The 20,795-nt window shown below is 41.7% G+C and overlaps 1 protein-coding gene across 1 annotated transcript; it reads right to left on the minus strand.

The window, feature by feature from the left end:
• Nucleotides 1-489: 489 nt before the first annotated feature.
• ttc22 (tetratricopeptide repeat domain 22) lies at nt 490-16,144 on the minus strand. The gene is made up of 8 exons (XM_015970980.3): nt 15,879-16,144; nt 10,760-11,060; nt 9,279-9,334; nt 4,993-5,108; nt 3,389-3,507; nt 1,711-1,872; nt 1,094-1,246; nt 490-1,026 (listed from the first exon to the last, which is right to left on the minus strand). Exons 1-8 carry the CDS (start codon nt 16,142-16,144, stop codon nt 490-492), a joined length of 1,710 nt encoding a protein of 569 aa, XP_015826466.3.
• Between the last annotated feature and the right edge of the window lie 4,651 nt (nt 16,145-20,795).

Consider the following 20,795-nt stretch of genomic DNA (forward strand, 5'->3'; position numbering starts at 1 on the left):
CGGCTCAGATACTAAAGGAGTACAAAAGTGACCAAGAATGCAAAAATAAAATGTAAAAAAGACAAGACACTATATAATTCAATTTAAATAAACATGACGAGAAAGTCGGGTAAGAAAGACTTAAAACACAAGAAAATGAACAAGAAAGGAAAAACAAGCTGGGAGCCGAGGTAACCTGCATCCTACTGTGGCGCCATCTTGGGGTTAGAAAAGGTATAAAGCATCTCCAGCAGTCTTCAGGCAAACAGGCAACGTACTCCCATCTTAGACTTCAATATTCATTCTCTTATGTATTTACATCATTCACAAGCAGCATAATAATATTACAATACCATACTTCTATATTTCTAAAGGAAATGTGTCCAGCTGTAACTTACAGAAGCATCACATCTCCATCTCAGAAAGCACTTCACTGAAGTCTAAAATGACGTAAAGATGTTTAATCACATTCTGTTTGGTGGGTTTTTATTGTTAGTTAAAATCTTAGCCTCATATGAGTGAGTAAGACTTCACCAGTGGTTTTTTCCTAGTGAGTCGTTTGGGCACCACCGTTTCCAGCAGCCTCTTCACCAGGACCAGACGTCCTGTTCTTATCAGAGTCTTGGATACCTCTGTGACCTCCTCTGTGTGCGTTCTGTATAAGCATTTAAGCACAGAGTTCACCGTTTCCTGAGGGAATCTCTGATCCGCCCTGCTCACCCACAGCTCCAGCTGGGTGATGGCAAGAGTGGGGTCACTTCCTCCCTGCATGAAAAGAACCAAGAGGGTCTGTAGGAGGCAGCGCAGGGCTGTGGTGTCCGTGCTGCCCGGTCTCTCTAGCTCCACGGCCTGCTTGAAGCAGTCTGCAGCGTTTAGCTCCTCCCCTTTCAAAAGGAGGCAGCGTCCTCTGAGCACGTGGAGGTCTGGCAGGCTGTCGCCCAGCTCAAACTGTAGAGCATGAGACAAACTCACCAAAGCACTGTTGATTGAACTCTCATCCACCAAAAGGCTCTCCTGGAGTGCATCTACGCCCATGTAGTAGTAAACCTAAAAGGGAGGATGCATAACGTATGATGCTGTTGCTGCAGATGACTGATTATCTTAAAGTTTTTACCTGGGCCATCTCAAGATGAGTCCTCAGACATGGACGCACACTTAGCACCTTGTCCAAGTCTTTTCTCGCATCAGTTAACTTCTGTCGATCTGGGATTCCACCTTCTCCTCGTTTTGCTTTGTCAAGGTCTTTAGCATACAGCATCATATTGATCTAAAAGGAAAAAAAAATTGAACTAAACTGGTTCCATACGTTCCTGCTTATCAGATTTCAGATTTATTGGCCAAGTAAAAGTACATTTACAAGGAATTTGTCTTCGGTAGATGTTCGCTCTCTAAAACAGACAACAACCACAATAAATGAGAATAAAAATACCTAAAACCACATAAGAACATGTATACCCACACACATGTTCATTTACACACACACATATATACATATAGACATACCCACACACACACACGCACGCACGCATGCACACACACACACACACACATATCCATAAGCATGAATAAGTATTAAAAACTATAATAAAAGGATGGTAAAAATAATCTACAGATTCAGGAGAGAAATGGCTGAATTGTATTTATAAAATCTAAGGTGTGAAATAAAAAAACATGAACTTTTAATGGGTAGTGTCCTAAAATGGCTGAGTTTTGGTGACTCAGCTGCTGTACCTTGGCACGGGTGCAGTAAGCCTGCCAGTTGAGCTCCGGATCTGGCAGAACACTAAGAGCCATGTTGCAGATCCCTGTGGCCATCTCGTGTTTGCCCGTTAGAGAGAAGAGCTGAGCGAGAAGGTTCAGGACGAAGGCATCATCGCTGGCCAGGTTTATAGCCTACAGATACAGACGGCTCTGTTAAATTTGGCACATTAAAGGTGTAATCCAAAGCAGGTTAACCGCTCGGTAGAGCATATCTCACCTCCGTTATCGAACAGATGTCTCCACAAAATTAACTAGCAAACAATAATTTTTTTTTAATTTGGACATTGTTTTCACTAAAAAGTAAGTTTTTCTACATACAATTTTATAACATTAATAATTTAATTGTTTTAAAATATTTTTACTTGACATAACCCTTGTTACTAATAAAAAGGCAAGGCAGATTTATTTATATAGCACGTTTATTATTCTTTTCAGTTGCACAAACCAAAACATTTTAAAATCAACTTTTAAATATGCAAATAAAATTAGAATAAAACAGAACAAAGTTAAAAGCTGTTGCAGAAAGTGGAGCTTTAACAACAATTATTAAAAATATATATATTTAAAAATGACCAAATTTCCTAGCTTTTTTTCTTGGTGTGGAAGTTAAAGGGTTAAAGTACAAAGAGAAGAAAATGTATTACTTAATAAATATTAATACGCTCAGTAGTAAATAACTGCCAATAGTCATACATGAGCTCCCTCTAGTGGTACGCTGAATAAATGTATGTAACAGCCATTGAAAAGGAGCATAATCTGAGCTGTGTTGCCAAGGTAACGAAGATGGATTTCTTAAAAAGTATTTTAAAAAAGCAAGTCACCCCCTACAAGAAATTTACTTCACTCCCACTTCATGTTTGAAAAATGCAACAAATGCTGTTGCCTGGCAGACCGAGAGGACGGAGCCGCTAACAAACGCACACACACACACACACACACACACACACACACACACACACACACACACACACACACACACACACACACACACACACACACACACACACACACACACACTCACTCACTCACTCACAATGGCATTGTGACATCATAATGTACCAGCTAACATCATAGCATACCTCTTAGCCAATAGCGGTGGCAGATTTACATTCAAATACAGTGCAGAATTTTTCCCTGACGACGGCGCAACACTGACAATTTTAGGCAGAACATTTAAATTTTAACTAGGATGCACTGAAGTGCCAAATTATTGAATACACGTGTCTACAGCACGATTAGACACTCGTTTATATAGTTTATCAGCAAAAAATAGTTGATTTGGGGGTGACTTGCTCTTTAAATAAACAATTCCTCCCATCATACCACCATGGCTTTTAGACCTCTAACTTTACGTCTGTAACCCCGGTTTTAACACACACCTGTCTGATTACCACAGCAAATGAGTGTGTTTCTGTAAGTGAATTCATTGTGAGAACACATTAAAGCTATGGAGATTTTGATCTGTAAATGTTGTTTTAACATTTTCGTCTTTAATTTGATTCACTTCAATTGTTGCGTCATTCCAGATCCCTTTACCTAAAGGGAACCTCAACAGGAAAGCGTTGTTGAGTTTAGAGAGGAAGCAAAATACTTTACATGTCATATAAAATCTTCCCTGTTTGGCGCAGAATAAACCGAGGATACTCACGGTTCCATAGCAGGACAGAGGATCCGAGGCGGAGAAGCCGCAGTCATGGATGGACATGGGTATGGAGGAAAACTCGTCCTTTCTTTCCAGCATGATGCCAACATAACACCAGGCTAAAGCTGACAGCAGAGCACAATATGAGACTTATTTTCTAATTGTAGATGAATATATTCATGTGTCCATCTGCACTGAAAACATTTACATGTTGGATTCATTTTTAAGTGTTTCCAGTCATTTTAAATTCAAGCCATCATATTTCAGTATCCGTCTTTTATTCATCTAAACTTCTTCATCCTCACACACTTAGATGTTGGAACGATGAAACATCATACGTTTCTGCAGATTCACTTTGTACCATCAGAGCTCGTCATCATTTACCTACGATCTGCTCAAATTCCCACTCATTCATTGTTCAAACTGCTTATTCCTCAGTAGGGTTGCAGGGAACTGGTTCCAGCTCAGGTGAAAGGTGGAGGTCAGTTTGGACAAGTCGCCATTCCATCACAGGGACAACAAAACCTCTACACACACACCTAGGAGCAATTGCCAGTTAGCCTAACACAAATGTTTTTGGAAGGATTTGCTCCTTCTGGCTGCAAGGCAACAGTGTACCAAACACATCACCATACAACCTTAAAGTTCACTGAAAAGTGAAAAGGAACTCTAGTCCAACCGACAATTACATTAATTGATTTGTCAGTAATTCAAATCTTTGCGTGAAAATTTTACATTCATCTATTTATTCTCTTCCGCTTATCCGGGGTCGGGCCGCAGGGGCAGACTTCCCTCTTTTCTCAGCAACTTGGGCCAGCTCTTCCAGGGGAATCCTAAGGCGTTCCCTGGCCAGATGTCCCTCCAGCGTGTCCTGGACCTTCCTTTAGGTCTCCTCCTGGTTGGACGTGCCCGGAAAACCTTACCAGGAGGCGTCCAGGAGGCATGCTAACTGCCCAAGCCACCTCTCAATGTGGAAGAGCAGCGGATCTACTCTGAGCCCCTCCCGGATGACAGAGCTTCTCATCCTATATGGGAGAGCCCAGACACCCTGCGGAGAAACGTCATTTCAGCTGCTTATATCCGCAATCTTGTTCGTTCGGTCACAAAGCTCGTGACCACAGGTAAGGGTGGGAATCAACCGCTAAATCTAGAGCTTCACCATCTGACTCAGCTCTCTCTTCACCATGACAGATCGGTACAACACCCGCATCACTGCAGATACAGCACCAGTCCGCCTATCGATCTCACGCTCCATCTTTCCCTCACACGTGAACAAGACCCTGAGATACTTAAACTCCTCCACTTAGGAGGGCAAGACCTCATCCCTGATCTGGAGAAGGCGTTCTACCCTTTTCCGACTCAAGACCGTAGTCTCAGATTTAGAGGAGCTGATTCTCATGAAAAACTTTGTTACCAAATCATGCTCACAAATTTATCTGAACCTGTTTTAAACTAAGCAGAAAAAAACACACATGAGCAAAATAAAAGAAAAAATAAATAATTTATATATATTTTTCTTGCAATACAGAACATTTTATAGAACATGAACATAGTTGATCCTCATTTTTTTTGCCTCGTTGTGTAAAACTGCACATGTTGAACTTTCTCACCGTTGTGTTGTTTAGTCTCAGATTCCAGAGTACCCTTCAGGAGCTTCATACCCTTATTATAATGAAACAGTCTGGAGTATTCAGAGTCCTCTTTTGTCTTTATGATGTTGTCCAGTCTGTAGGGAGAAATTACTTTGTTATATTTTACTATGAAACCCTAACCCTAAAACTATCGAAGAGCTGTTACTTAGTAACTGGCGGTAAGGCGTTTCCTGTTTCCTGTTTTCAGTGTTGCACTTCGTGTAGCTGTTTGGTGTTTGGGGCTCGCTAAAACTGATTTAATTTCTCTGTACTAGGATATCTCTGAGTTATTGTAGCACATAAGCACGCTAAAACACACATTTTCTGTTGCTGCACCTAGCTCTTAGGGAACCATTTGAGTTCGCACGCAGTTTATTTGGTGTTGAACAGTTTGCTCGTCCAGTTAGCTTAGCCTCAGCATGGCTATGGCTACTTCTGTCTCTGCTTCTCCGTCTTCTATCTCTTGCTCTCTGTGTCAGATGTTTAGTTACTCCTCTGCCTCCTTTAGCGATAACGGTACGTGTAATAAATGTAGCATTTTTGTAGCTTTGGAGGCGAGGGTGTCAGAATTGGAGTCCCGGCTCCGTGATGTTGAAAAACCCGTAAACAGCCGTAGCTACTTAGCTAGCGCGGGGCTAACTAGCTCAGAACAACCCCGTAACGATCCTCCAGCAGAACCCGAGCAGCCGGGACCTCAGGCCGGCTGGGTGACGGTACGCCATGAGGAGGCCTACCTATCCTGGAAAATAGTATTGTGCTTTATAAAAATAAGCTTCGACAAACTAGAACTGCTTATTTCTCAGCATTAATTGATGAGAATACGCATAATCCTAAATTTCTTTTCAGTACAGTTGGTAAACTTACACAGAATCATAGCTCTGAGCCATCTATTCCCTTAGCCCTCAGCAGCAATGACTTCATGGGATTTTTTACAAGTAAAATTAATTCTATTAGAAACACAATCTTTAGCATCCTCCCTAATGCGATTTCTTCTTCCTCAGTAAGTGAGGCAGCATCAGAGGTGACTGTAGAACCTCATCTGTGCTTGAACCGTTTTGATCCAGTTGAGCTTTCAGAGTTATCAAAAATATTAGCTTCATCTAAACCTTCAACTTGCATTTTGGATCCAATCTCAACCAAATTATTTAAAGAAGCATTTCCTTTGGTTACTGCCCCCATTCTAGATATAATCAATCTATCCTTGGTAAATGGATATGTACCAAAGGATTTTAAGGTTGCTGTAATCAAACCTTCACTTAAGAAGCCTTCTCTGGATCCAGATGACCCAATGAATTATAGACCAATATCTAACCTTCCATTTTTATCCAAAGTCCTGGAGAAAATAGTGGTCATCCAAGTATGTGAGCATTTAAACACTAATGATCTGTTTGAGGAATTTCAGTCTGGTTTTAGAGTATCACAGCACTGAAACTGCATTAGTGAGAGTTACAAATGATATTCTCATGGCCTCAGATAAGAATCTTGTGTCTGTTCTAGTCTTGTTAGATCTCAGTGCTGCCTTTGACAGTTGATCACAATGTTCTTTAAAGCCTGGTTTATGCTTCTCCATCAGCTCCGCAAGGGACAGACACGCACGGATTGACGGAAGCGTTTTGCTCTTTTACTTCTCCGTCTCCTGGAGAGCGTTGCAAAGCAATTGCCCGGCAGGACAACAGAGGGCGTAGCGCTGTTCTGTGGTATCCTGTCATGTTTCGGTCCAAGATCGTGTATTTATATTGTGTTTTTTGTGTATATAAGAGACTTTTAACATGGACATATTTGTCTCTCATTCTCCCACCCTTTCATGCGCTCCCCACCTCTAAACCCACGTTTCCTGTCATTACTGTCCACAAATAAAATGCTTGCTGCGCATCTTTTCACTCCTACAGTCACGGGAGAATTAAACGTTCATATTTTTAGTTTTTTCGCAAGGTATTCTTCAAGCTTCTCCATGTCTGCCGCTAGTTATCTTCGGCTCTCTTTGCAATGGTGGCGCTGTAAACAACAGCGGCGTCCTGACCAATCACAAGCTTACGTAATCCGTCTCGTTCGACGGATGTTTAAAAAAGTGGGCTCGACTCCGTACGTACTTGCGTGCCTGCCGGAGCCCTACGCAAGGACGGATAATGGCGTTGCGTGTCTCTGCACTGACGCAGACGGAGAAGCATAAATCAGGCTTTAGAAATAACATGTTGTAGGGATCTAAGGAACAGCGCTAGGCTGGTTTAAATCCTACCTGTCTGACAGATTTCATTTTGTAAATGTACATGACAAATCGTCTTCATACTCCAGGGTTACTTGTGGAGTACCACAGGGTTCAGTGCTTGGACCAATTCTTTTTACTATATATATATATGCTCCCAATTGGTAAATTCATTAGACAGCATGGGATAAACTTCCACTGTTATGCTGACGATACTCAGTTATATTTATCCATTAACCCTGATGAACCTAATCAGTTGGGTAGATTACAGGCTTGTCTTGAGGACATAAAAAATTGGATGACTCTAAACTTTTTGCTTTTAAATCAAGACAAGACGGAAGTTCTCATCTTTGGACCAGAAATCCAGAAAAGGAAATTGCTTAGTCAGTCACCTGACCTGAATGGCATTACATTAATCTCCGAGAACAAAGTAAGGAACCTTGGTGTTATCTTTGACCAGGGCATGTCATTCAAATCCCAGGTTAAACAGGTTTGCAGGATTTCCTTTTTCCACCTTCGGAATATTGCTAAGATTAGAAGCATCCTTTCCAGGAGTGATGCTGAAAAACTAGTTCATGCATTTATTACATCAAGACTGGATTACTGTAATTCATTACTCTCAGGAAGTCCACAGATTGTAGTTAAAAGTCTTCAGCTTGTCCAAAATGCTGCAGCTAGAGTTCTGATGAGAATTAAAAAGAGAGATCATATCTCTCCTGTCTTAGCTTCCCTACATTGACTACCTGTTAAATTCAGAAAAGATTTTAAGATCCTTCTTCTCACATATAAAGCTCTTAATAATCAAGCTCCATCATACATCAGTGATCTGATTGTTCCATACGTTCCTAACCGAGCACTTCGCTCTCAGACTGCAGGTTTACTGGTTGTTCCCAGAATATCTAAAATTAGGATGGGAGGCAGATCTTTTAGTTATCAGGCTCCTCTCCTGTGGAACCAGCTCCCAGCTTTAGTCCGTGAGGCAGACACCTTGTCTACTTTTAAGACTAGGCTTAAAACATTTTTATTTGAAAGGGCCTATGGTTAAAATCTGATGTTAGCCTAGATCTGGACAAGGGGGGAGTAGAGGGAGGTGGAGCGTACAGTCGGTAAATACGGCTCTCCCTTGCCCTGCCTCCAACATGCCTCCATCTAAATAGGATAGATTATCCAGAGTTATCTCTGTAGTTATGCTGCTATAGGCTTAGACTGCTGGAGGATACACTGACCACTTTTCACACTCTACTACTTTCTTCTACAATCTGCTCTTTAACTGTATTATTTTCTGCTATTTCAGCTGTTAACTTTATTTTCTCTCTTAAGTGTTTTTCTCCCCAGAAGAAGCTATAATTATGTTCTGCTGAGCTGTGGTGGCCTCATGGAGGGGGCCATCGTCTAGCACACTGCTGCTAACCACTTAAACATTCTCCCTCTCCTGATAATAACTTTTTGCTTTCCTTGACGTTGGATGTGCTACTACTAGTTTATCTGTTTAATTATAGATCCACTAGGATAAATACAATAAAGTTTATCTCTCACCAAATAGAATATTTACTAAGAAATCACAATATAACTATAGACACATTACTTTGTCTTTGTCTGTGTGTGTGTGTTTGTGTGTGTGTGCGTGTGTGCGTGCGTGTGTGTGTGTGTGTGTGTGTGTGTGTGTGTGTGTGCGCATGTGTGTGTGTGTGTGTGTGTGTGTGTTTGTGTGTTTGTGTGTGTGTGTGTGCCTACTCTGTCTTCTCCATCCCCAGTGAGTCGTGGAGGATGGCTGCTTATACTGAGCCAGGATTCTTTGGAGGTTTCTTCCTGTTAAAAGGGAGTTTTCCTCTCCACTGTCGCTTTATGCTTGCTTAGTATGAGGATTGCTGTAAAGTCACTGACACTAGTCAGTGACTTGATGCAATTTGCTGGGTTCCTTATATAGGAAACATTATTTCTGATTGGCTTAATGAACTGACCTGAATTGGAATGCTTATTATGTGAAGTGCCTTGAGACAACTCTTGTCGTGATTTGGCGCTATATAAATAAAATTGAATTGAATTGAATTGAATACTTTACCTTACATAAATGGTCGCCATTTTAAAATACCAGCTTCTCTTTTCCTCTGTTGAAATCTGGGAAATAGAAACATCATACTTTGATTTTTCTACTGTGCCAACTTTGTGAATTTATTAAAAGGATATTGGATTTATTTCTTTTTATTACACAAAGTTAAAGTGGCAGTGTGTAGTTTCACTGGTTATAGGGGGCAGCAGATACCTAAATCACTGCAAGCAAGCAGTATTTTTGTGTTCAAGTAAGACCTTACTAACAGATGGCCATTAGGGTCAAAAATCCCTGGGAGTGCAACAAAAACATCAGATTCTCTTTCTTCACTGGCAATGAGTGAAGAGGTAAATGTGTAAAAGAACAATGTTTATTAATGGTGAAAGTTTTGTAACCATTTGTTACAGATCAGTAAATGCATTCTGTCCTACGGGCTTCGGTAGAAGGAAACATGGCATCCAATATGGCGTTGCTCAAAGACTTATGGTGTTTGTCAATGCCAAGGAACCTTGCCTTGATGTCTTGGCCCCGCCCCGGTTGCCTAGGAGATACGTAATCGGGAGACGCCAAGACATGTTCCAATGTTCATGTTCTACCGAGGTGTGTGTTCTCTGTTTGTTAGCTGTTTAGCTAGTTGAGCAAGGATACACGGGAGGTGTCTTATAGCCTTGCCTTGGTCAAAAATTACCCAGAATACACCGCGGTATTTTCAAAAGGATGGCGGATCAGAAGCTGGCAGCTACTTCGGGGACAATTTTCAAGTTTAAAAGTAAGTCAACTAATGAAAAATGTTTTTTTAGATCCAAAGAAGTTTTCTATGGTTGGTTCGTTGCTTAGCAGTTGCAGCTTTGGTGGCTAGCGGGTAGTAACTCTCTTATATTTTTTATTTAATAAACATCTACACAATTAAAAAATTAAAAGGCTTGTTATATATTTTTATTGAAACTAACGTATAAAATATAATGTTATCTCCCGTGTCACGTGACGTTACTTGACAGCCGTGGAAGCCGTGGTCACATGATGCAAGTCTGTTCCATTTAACCATTTTCTTTGACCAAGGAAGGACAGTGTCCTCGTAAGCAGGGCGCCTGGCCTCGCAAGATATCTCCTTGCAAGGCCAGGTGCCTTGACATTGAGAAACACCCTTAGACCCACTCCCATGTATTTTAAACCCAATTTTTATGGTTATATGTTATTAAATCACCAATATTTTTTAACAACTGGGCATTTTTAATACATTTTCAAAAAAATTTCAATTGATATTTCCAGAGATTAATGGTAAAAACTACACATTGTCACTTTAAGTTTGTCAAGTCCTAATGTCAGTAAGAGACTGTTGGTGAAATGAGTCATGACAGAGCAGATATGTAATCATGACTGTTTGGTTTAGTCGTTAAAAAGGCAAATGAGCTGTTAGGGAATGTTGTTCAACATCTGTAAGTACGTGTTTTATTGTACTCTGCATTGGTACACTTTTTCTTTTTTATTCTCACCAGATTTTCTCCGTAATGGAGCGCCCGGTTGTAGAACGTTAGTGCTGACGTCAGCCTCTCCCTCAAGTCGTTGTCATTGTCAAGCTCCACGTCATACGGATAAACGTAAGCCTGCTCAGCCAGGCAACGTGCAGCCAGGATCTTGGCCTCCTCCTGGGATGCTTCTCCAGCATCAATGCCCATGAGATAAGAGACTTTGTCCACGCACTCTCCTGCATCCAGCTCCATCCCCATTTTGTCATACACATAACCCAGGTTGGCCCAGGCGTTGAGGTTTCCTGGGTCTTCTTTACAAATGCTCCTAAAGGACAAAACAAAACAGCCATTAAAGGGTTAAAAGACAATGTTTATTAAAGGTGAAATGTTTTGTTTGTAAAGAAAATGTTTTGTTTAAAAAAAAGGAAGAATTTTAATTGCTTCTGAAATCATAGAAAAATCTCATCCAGATAATCTGAGCATCCTGTTCTTAATGACCCATCCCTCCCCCTTCTCCACACACCCCTCTTTATGCAGCTCACTCTTGGCTTGGAACAGCTGAACAGGAAGGGAAGCCAGAGCTAGTGTAACAGACAGAATATTCCATTCTGTGTGTGGGTGCTAATTTCATTTAAAGGAGCATTATGTAAGAATGACATCCTGTGGTCAAATGTGTGTACTGCAGCTCATTTTCTAATCTCACAAGTGACTTTCTCACTAGATTCTAAATAAATGAAAATGAGTCATACACAGTAATTCAATAAGTAGATAAATACATTTTTTAACAGTGCATATTTAAGACATTTTAATTTTTTTTAAATATTTTATGTGTGAATATGAATATTTAGCTCTTTCTGCTGGGGGTGTGTTTTGTGACAATATTTCTGTGCTTGTATGTAATCTGTAACCTGATCTAGTTAAAAAACATTATCGCCACAAACAAGCAGGTTTTCTTGACATCTGCAGACATTCTGACTCCAGGCAGAGTTCCTCTGATGTGACATCAACTAACCAAAATAACTCGCAGTTTTTTATTTGTAATTCTCAAGTTCTTCAGGAGAGCAGCTACTAAAATGAACTATATGTTCATTTCTAAAGACAATTGCATATTAGAAAAATGTTTGCATATGTTTGCAGAAAGATGTATGCATGTTTGAATGCAGAATTATAGATCTGAAAACACGAGTGTGTGTAAAAACATTAACTTTTTATCAGGAATACATCAAACTTTTACAACTGAGTTACTGAAGTGAGGACCAGGTGTTAGTATGGAACTACGTCGGAAATGTAAACAATGTTTGAGCTTTCATGGTGGGCATGATTTCTTAGTTGTGCGAGCCGAGCATGCCAGGAACAACCTTGTAATCAGTGCTCGTGTTTTTTGCTGCTTGGCCAGTGTGGAGTGGTTGTGGACCCGACGTGAGGTGCCGTGACAGAAAGAAGTCCTCTGAGTGGGGCATTACTCATGACCAGCTGGATTGGTGACCAGTTATTTTACATGATACTGCTGTTGTGTGAAACTGGACAAGGGTTGAAATAGTATGCTAATGAATGTGTGCCACTGCTGCTGCAACACTCTGCATGAGTGAAGAACCTGATAACTAGAAAGTTGTGGCATCCGATAAAGAAATAGGTGTACAGCTGCTGCAGCAGCAGTTGTTTTTAATTGGAAATTAGCCATTGACTTTTTTAGCTATTGATTTGTGACCAAATTGGCGAGATGACAGAAGTCCCCTGCTGTTAGGTGTCCTTGCTGTGGATAAATAAATTATAGAACAGCACTTGAAATAACAAAAATATAATTTTAACAACCAAGATGCCTGACAAACCACCAGCCAGTTATCCTGCATCTAAGATGACGCACAAAGCGAGATGCTAATGTTAGATAAAATAACACTGGAATCTTCAGCTGCACGTGTCCCTTTTGTTAAAAGCTGAACATTTTTAATCTTATCAGTGGATGTATTGTGTGCATCAGTGTTTGCATTGTTTGGATCGTTAGGTGCATAGCTTTAAAAGGTGTGGAACACTGAAAAAACATGTTTAATGATTATTTCTGATTCTAATGGGTCACTTTAGAGTTTTTCATGCAGGCTGAACATAGTACATGTTATGTTACATAGTAATGTAAAAATAGTCTCCTACACCCATCTCCTATATTAGCTTCTGATAGAAAATAGAGAGTGAAACTCAAGGATTAGAAAAGCCTGACAAATCACTTAACACTCATGGACTCACCCATCTTGACTCGCGACGGGGAAGGCTGTTGTTGTTCCGCTGCGGAACGGAAATGGTGCAAAACAAAAGATCCTGGTGATCAATTAAAATTTCAGGAATTACTGTCCTCATTCTCTGCCAGCATCACTGATGCAAAGAAAGCTTTCTACAGTGACAAAATTCTCAGCTCTGCTGACTCTCAGAAACTATTTTCGACATTCAAAACTCTGCTCAACCCTCCGTCTCCACCTCCTACCAACAATCTATCAGCTGACACCTTTGCCTCATTCTTCACTGACAAAGTGGCAGCTATAAGCAAACAGTTTACTCAACTGGCCACTCCTGAACATTTGCCACCACAAACTCCTTCTAGCCCAACCATCTCAAGCCCTACTGCTTCATTTTCCTCTTTTTCCCCTCTCAATGAGAACTGTGTGTCCAAGCTTCTCACGTGCAGCCGCCCTACTACATGCCCACTTGACCCCATTCCGACTAAGCTGCTCCAAGCTATTGCTCCTACAGTAGCCGCAGCAGTCACACATGTGATCAACGCATCACTGACATCCGGTACATTTCCCACCTCTCTCAAGCATGCTCAGGTTAAACCGCTGCTAAAAAAAAAACCCATCTCTTCCTCCAAATCATGTGGAGAACTACCGACCTATCTCTCTCCTCGCTTTTCTTTCCAAAATCATTGAAAGGGTGGCATTCAAGCAGATCACAGAATACCTCTCACAAAACTGTCTGCTTGACCCTTACCAGTCTGGGTTCAAAAAGGGCCACTCCACAATCCTTAAAAGAAGCTACAGTGACTGCCAAATCCTCAGTGCTTATCCTGCTCAACTTATCAGCTGCATTTGACACTGTCATCTATGGCTTCCTTTTGTCCACACTCTCTACTAGCATGGGCATCACAGAGAAAGCACACGCCTGGTTTGAATCGTAACTCACAGGACGATCATTCGGTGTATCTTGGCTTGAACAATCCTCTACCGTGCACCATCTTGCCACAGGAGTCCCCCAGGGCTCTGTACTAGGACCTCTTCTCTTTGACTACACAACCTCACTGGGTGAGATCATTCGATCACATGGCTTCTCCTACCACTGCTATGCAGACGACACCCAGCTCTATCTGTCATTTCCACCAGACGATCACACTGTCTCATCACGAATATCAAACTGTCTCTCTGACATATCAAAATGGATGAAATCCCACCATCTCCAACTCAACCTCTCTAAAACTTAACTACTTGTCGTCCCAGCAAAACCATCCATGCAGCACAATATCTCAATCCGAAATGACTTCTTATCTCTGGCTCCTTCAAAGGCAGTTCGAACTCTGGGTGTTGTGATTGACGAACTCCTGACCTTTAAAGATCATGTTGCCTATGTTGCTCGTTCATGCCACTTTGCGCTGTACAACATACAAAAGATCAGACCATACCTAACACAACGTGCCACCCAGCTCCTGGTGCATTCTACTGTCATCTCCCGCCTCGATTACTGCAATGCCCTTCTAACTGGTCTTCCAGCCTGTACTATGAGACCTCTTCAAATGGTCCAGAACGCAGCGGCGTGTCTGGTCTTCAATCAGCCAAAAAGAGCACACGTCGCCCCTCTGTTCATTGAGCTCCACTGGCTACCAGTAGCAGCACGCATCAAATTCAAATAGCTAACACTAGCATACAAAGTCCGAGATGGTACAGCTCTCTTTTTGCAACGGCTTACATCTCGGCCGGGCCGCTCCGCTCATCACAGGATCGTCGGCTAGCAGTGCCTACGCCACGCTCAGAACAATCCAGACTCCTCATGCATCATTCCACAAATGTGGAATGACCTTCCAAGCACTACCAGAACAGGGGCTTCCTTTTCAATTTTCAAGAAACTCCTGAAGACCCTGCTCTTCAGAGAGCATCTTCTAAACTAGCACCCTCTGCACCTGTCCCCCTCTCTACTGTCCACTCCTTGTTCCCTCCTCTCCTTGATTGATGTCAAGTTGTTGTTGTTATTGTTGTTGTTAGCCTCAAGGGCAACATGCCGATTATCACTTGTATGTCGCTTTGGACAAAAGCATCTGCTAAATACATAAACATAAACATTAATGTCCAGCAAACAGCAGACAATGTCTCGACTAGCAGAAGCTAACCATTAGCGTTTGCAACTTAACCACACCGAAGAAGCTCCTCCAGGCTTGTGTTATTTGTGGTTATAAAACATGCATGTTACAAGTCATTGGTCGAGTCGTGTGGCCGTTATCCAATGTGAGGCGAGATGTCAAATATCAGCAATAAGACTCCAAAACCTGCCGTCTGAATCTCAGCTGTGGTGTGGCTAACTGCTAGTTCCTGGAAATGGTGCACTGGTTTACTTCACAGCTGGTGATGCAGCCCTTTCGCCAGACAATAACACCCTTGTCCAGCAGCATTTTCCTGCGAGTCACTGTTAACTTTGGCAGAACGAAATTCATTGTTAAGCAGCATCCCAATTGAGACACTAACTTAGTTCCTCCACATCCCCCCACATCGCCACACCCTGCCACACACGCACACACACACACACACACACACACACACACACACACACACACACACACACGGAGGAAGAGCAAAGGTTCATAGCTCTAATTAGCATTGTGAATCTATCAGGGTGATACAAAACGCAAGCAGCTCATTTCATGTTCATGTCCTGGCCAAGTGGGCGAGGTAAACAGGTCATTTCTCTCCAGGGCAAATTCATGATGTTGAGTTTAGCCTCTCCTCAAACTTGCTGGGACAGTTGTGACCCCAACAAAGATTCATAGAGGCTCAGAGCACAGTTTCCAGTTGTTAATAAACTTTGTTCTAGAACACCTTTAAAACTGTTATTGCCTGTACAATGAGAATTTAAAAACTGAAACACGCTGTGATGATTTTCAGCATATTATCACCTGAATATTTCCTCAGCTTTGTCCATCTGATCCAGATGGAATGCCAGCAGGCCCAGAAGATTGCGGACAGCGTACTGTAGATATCCTACTTCAGCCTCCAGCTCCGCTTGAAGGCTCTCCTGCTTCAGATAAGTGTCCCGATGCCGCAGCTTCACAGGCTCAACTGGATCACAGTTGAGATTAAGCTCCAGGTGGAAGTGACCGGGGATGTAGTCCATGTCCTCGATGAGAGACTCAATGTCCTCCGAGGTGGTGTCAGTTTCCATGGTATCCTTCTGTACTTGAGTATTAAAACCCTTGAAAAATGTCTTGCCCGTGTGTGTTTGACTGATGATCACTCTGTGCTTCTCAGTCCTGTGTTACAACATTCAGGTGGAACAGGTTTGGTTAGGGAGTGACTAGGGAGGCGACTGCTACATAATGTATGACAAATCATTCGATTGGCATAAAAAATGTGGTTTAGTTTCTTCTCTATCATCATCATAACCACATGAAGCCTATCCTGCCTGTTTTTTAAAGGGGCTTTACGGACTTTTGAATTTTTATGCTCGCGATTGCCCCCCTCAGGCCAAAAGCGTAACGGCAGCTTCAATAGAAGGCTCTTGCACGAGGCGCACATGCTGTACGTGCACACTCCTTAATGAAAATAAAAGCTGAGACAGTCCCGTGAAATGAAATATGTTCACACCCAGAATCGAACCCAAGTCTTCTGCATGGGAGTCAGACATCTTACAAGGTGAGCTACACTAATAACATTTGCAGCATCTGTAACTTTTACATCCTTGATGACAGCTAAAACAACGTCAAACCAAAGAACGGTTCGGAGCGAAAATGGCTATTTTGTTGCTAATTTGCAGGAAATATCTAGAAGAAAGTTCTAAAGAAAGTAGCTAAGGGTCCTCAGAAATGTAGCTAGGTTTGTCACTAGGCGTTAGGAACAGCGACAAAGTGGCACTGCCTCTCTCTCTGCTGCTAAAGCTACGGATAGCAAATGCTACGGGCGATGCCTGAGCGTGAAGGCGCATGAAGCAGCCTACTCGACCCGAGCATCTCTCTTTTTCTGTGATTTTACAGAAAAATAGGCAATCACAGTAAAAATGCCAGGGCTCATTCTACAGGACCAGGGCATTGCAGGAGAATGTATGAAGAAGAAATTTATTATTTCTATACATGTTTTGGCTGTCAAACTTCCATAATGCCCCTTTAAGGAAAGAAATAAAACTGAGCTGTCTCTGTCTTTGATCAGGTCCTGTAACAGAGTGAACACCTGAGTCTTTCAGGCATGAAACATTTGCCCGACAAGCCTCTAGAAGTTTTCCCTAAGATTGGTTTAATTAGCTCTATTTTGTTTTAGTGCTCGTTTGGCTTTTTTATTCTATATCCTAACTTACCCATCATTATAAATCTTTTCATGTTTGTTTCCATCAGGTGAGTCAAAGAAGGTCAAGAAGCTGAGAACAGAGAGCTGGTGGAGCGCTTTGTGGCACAGTGTGGGAAGATCATGAACTAATACGGGATCACTGTTATTGATTTGAAGAATGAGTTACAACATTTCATTTCCCTCTGGGATTATAAAGTATTTTTTTTTTACCAGTACTTTTTTGGAAAACTCTACATGTGCAGCTGTGGTGAAGAGGTTAGGAGTTTATCCTGTCGTAGGTTCAATTCCCTGGTTTAACTTTTATGTAGTGAATAAAGCTCAGATTTTCAACACGTGTCATTAGCTCACATTGCATGTTTTAATTAAGCATTGAACAGATGAAGACTTATGAATAATTAACTATAATTAACCCCTTCAATCTTCAAGTTTTTTTAATCATCCCCAGAAAAGATAAGCGAGGCCCAGGAGTGCCCCTGAGCCCGTCACCGCTGACGTGTGTATCCCCGTCTGCCTCTGTTCACCATCAGGCGCAAAGAAACACAAGCAGCACTCAGAGCTTCTTCTATGCTGCTTCACAAAATTTAAACTTCGAATCTCTACAAATCCAACCAGTGTGATAAAAATCACACAGCCTGCTAGAAAAAACATTGAGTTTCATGATAAGATGTTGACAAAGTATTCATTCGTCTACACAAGAGAAGATAAAGATTGTGAACGTTTGAAGTGAAACAAATATTTACTCCGACTCAGCTTTTCCTGACAAGTCACGTTTGTCTGATCACCCCTAAAAGTGCTTCTAGATGAGTTTCCTGACTTTTCCAGCAGAGGGAAAACTTGCCCAAAGGAGTGTGACAACCGAAGGAATGCTCAGAAATATTGCTGCAAATCAGCTGTTTGAAATTATTTAGTAAAGCGAACTTCAGGATGAGGAATAAATGTTTGCATCTTAATGCCAATGAAGTTTGTTTCCACTGTCAAACATAAAGTCTCTAAAAGCAAACAAATGCCTATTAAAACTGATAACAACAAGTATGTCATGGTCTGCATCCTGCATCTCCCTCATGTGTCTCCTTGTGTTCTCCATCCCTCTCTAGGTTCTCCTCTTGTGTCTCCTTGTGTTCTCCATCCCTCTCTAGGTTCCCCTCATGTGTCTCCTTGTGTTCTCCATCCCTCTCTAGGTTCCCCTCTTGTGTCTCCTTGTGTTCTCCATCCCTCTCTAGGTTCCCCTCTTGTGTCTCCTTGTGTTCTCCATCCCTCTCTAGGTTCTCCTCTTGTGTCTCCTTGTGTTCTCCATCCCTCTCTAGGTTCCCCTCTTGTGTCTCCTTGTGTTCTCCATCCCTCTCTAGGTTCTCCTCGTGTCTCCTTGTCTGCATCCCCCCTCATGTGCATCTTTGTGTTCCCCAGCCCACTCCAGGTTCTTCTCATAGGTGTTCCCTCCAGGTTTCAGTGTCCCTGTTTGTCCCCAACCTCCCTCCAGGCTTTTTAGGAATTTTTTTCTTTGGTCACCCTTTGTCATTAGTCTTCTGTTAAGTGTCTTTTCTAGTCAGCTTTCTCCCTCTGGGTCGATTTTGCTTCCTTCCCCATGTTTTAGTTCTGACCTCCTCCCCTGCTCTTGTACTCTGTTAATTGGCCTCACCTGTGTTTGGCCTCACTTGTGTACAGTTCCCTAATCACCCAGTCCCTGTGTATAAAACCCTGTCTGCGTCTCTATGTTGTGTTGGTCCATTGTTCATGTCAGCGTGGTTTTGTCCCCCCTCCTTCGTGGTTTTTCCAGGTCTCCGGGTTTGGCTTTCGCTCCTGCTTGGGTTTTATCTACCTTTTGTCATCCTAATAAAGGAATGTTTTCTTTCACATCTGCTCCTGCCTCATGTCGTTCTGGGAGTCTGCATATTGGGTCCTACTCGTCCAACCTACCTCGTGACAAAGTACTTTTCTTATATTTTTTTCCCAACAAAAAAAACCCACTTTAACTGTTAAAATGCCCTTTTTTAGTTGCAGACGTTTTATGAGTTTCAATGTGAGTATTTATTTTAGGTTACTTAGAAATAGAAAGGCGTTCTGATATTTTAAATGTAATGACAAAAAAGACTAAAATACAGCAAACTTAATAAAGAGCACATTTTGTAACTGAATGCTGAGCAGGTTGCAAACAGTGGGCACATGAACACTCTAAAAAGAGGAGGCGGCATCAAGACCTCGCAGGTCAACAAAAGCAGGCCTCTAAAAACTAAACATGCATGTTAGGAGTTGAAACTCGATCACCTGAGGCAAGCCCACACAAATATCAAGTCAACATGCAAACCCACACAAATGGCCTTTATTTTACAGCGCCTTGTTAGGGTTGTACAACCCCCCGAAGGTGCTTCACAGCACAATCAGTCATTCACCCATTCACATGCTGGCAAATATGTTGCTGCCTCCGAAGCGTCTAGATTTTAATAAGACATTTATTGATCCAGGGTTTATTATCTTTGATCATATGCCTCTGAGCGCATGCTACTGCTTCAAAATGCGATTGGAAGTAAGTCGACAACACTCAGAGGGAATGATGTATTCTCACCTAAAATAGAAGCTTTTGTTGCTGTCTGATTAGAGTGATCCTATTTGATCTACTTCCGCTTTTAAATCCAGCGTTTAAATTATTATTATTATTCCATCCCATTCCTTGAAAATAGATTATTTTATTTTATTTTTCTGAATCTTAAATTAGAGCATATATTTGTTACTTTAATGCTGTCATCGTCATTCTGACAGCCAGAGAGAGTTGAGAGTAAAATCATCTCCTCAGATCATCAGAAGCCTTCCCTGACTCAGTGTCTTGCCTCCAAAGGCGACAAGCAACACAACAGTATCAGGACAGAACAATGGTGCAACCTAAAGTGCATCTTTTTGTTAAAATAAAACTTTCTATCTAATCTAAGTCCAGCAGTTGGACAACATTATTTCTAGATGTGGTTTTGCTTCTCCCCCCAAAGTCATGGAAAAATATTCCCTATAGAGGGAAGTCACATTCACTGATTACTCCTGATGTTTGACCATTTTCTGCTGACGACAGCACCGCGTGATTTCTGTTTCCCCCTAAACGTTTCCATTGAATCCTTCCATCAAGCTTCACCCTGATGCATTCTCCACATGAAGACGTCCAGGCCGGTTAAGGAGAGAGTCTCTGTGCAGCCAAGGAGAAGTCTGTCAAATGGAAACGCGCACAAGTGTGAATGTGAAAATGAGTTCTGGGAGTAACGTTTGTAACACTTCATTTAATTCCTCACACATCCCACTCTAAACAGGTCCCCAAAGAGGAGATGACTCACATGTTTGATGTAACTTTAAATATAGATTCTCAAAAGTTAGTTTGCAGAGCATGATTGGAGATTCTGTTTTCTGATCCGTGGATGAATTAAGAGAGTCACCAGCATCTGTAAATGTTACATTTATGCAGTTGAAATTGGCTTAAATTTTGTATTGAGTTTTTATATTTGACTGTTTTAATTTTTGTGGTAAAAATTGAACACATTGTTGACCTTATATGCACTATA

Source organism: Nothobranchius furzeri, chromosome 8 (assembly GCF_043380555.1).
Source record: "Nothobranchius furzeri strain GRZ-AD chromosome 8, NfurGRZ-RIMD1, whole genome shotgun sequence".
NCBI classification, from domain to species: domain Eukaryota; kingdom Metazoa; phylum Chordata; class Actinopteri; order Cyprinodontiformes; family Nothobranchiidae; genus Nothobranchius; species Nothobranchius furzeri.

Bases quoted from the DNA above. Each gene is read 5' to 3' on its own strand.
- ttc22 (XM_015970980.3), bottom strand. From the start codon at position 16,144: ATGGAAACTGACACCACCTCGGAGGACATTGAGTCTCTCATCGAGGAC. The intron at 5,109-9,278 runs GTAAAGTATTCA...TTCTCCCTACAG, and splicing joins ATGGCGACCATTTATGTAAG to ACTGGACAACATCATAAAGA. The intron at 1,873-3,388 runs GTGAGTATCCTC...CTGTATCTGTAG, and splicing joins CTCTGTCCTGCTATGGAACC to GCTATAAACCTGGCCAGCGA.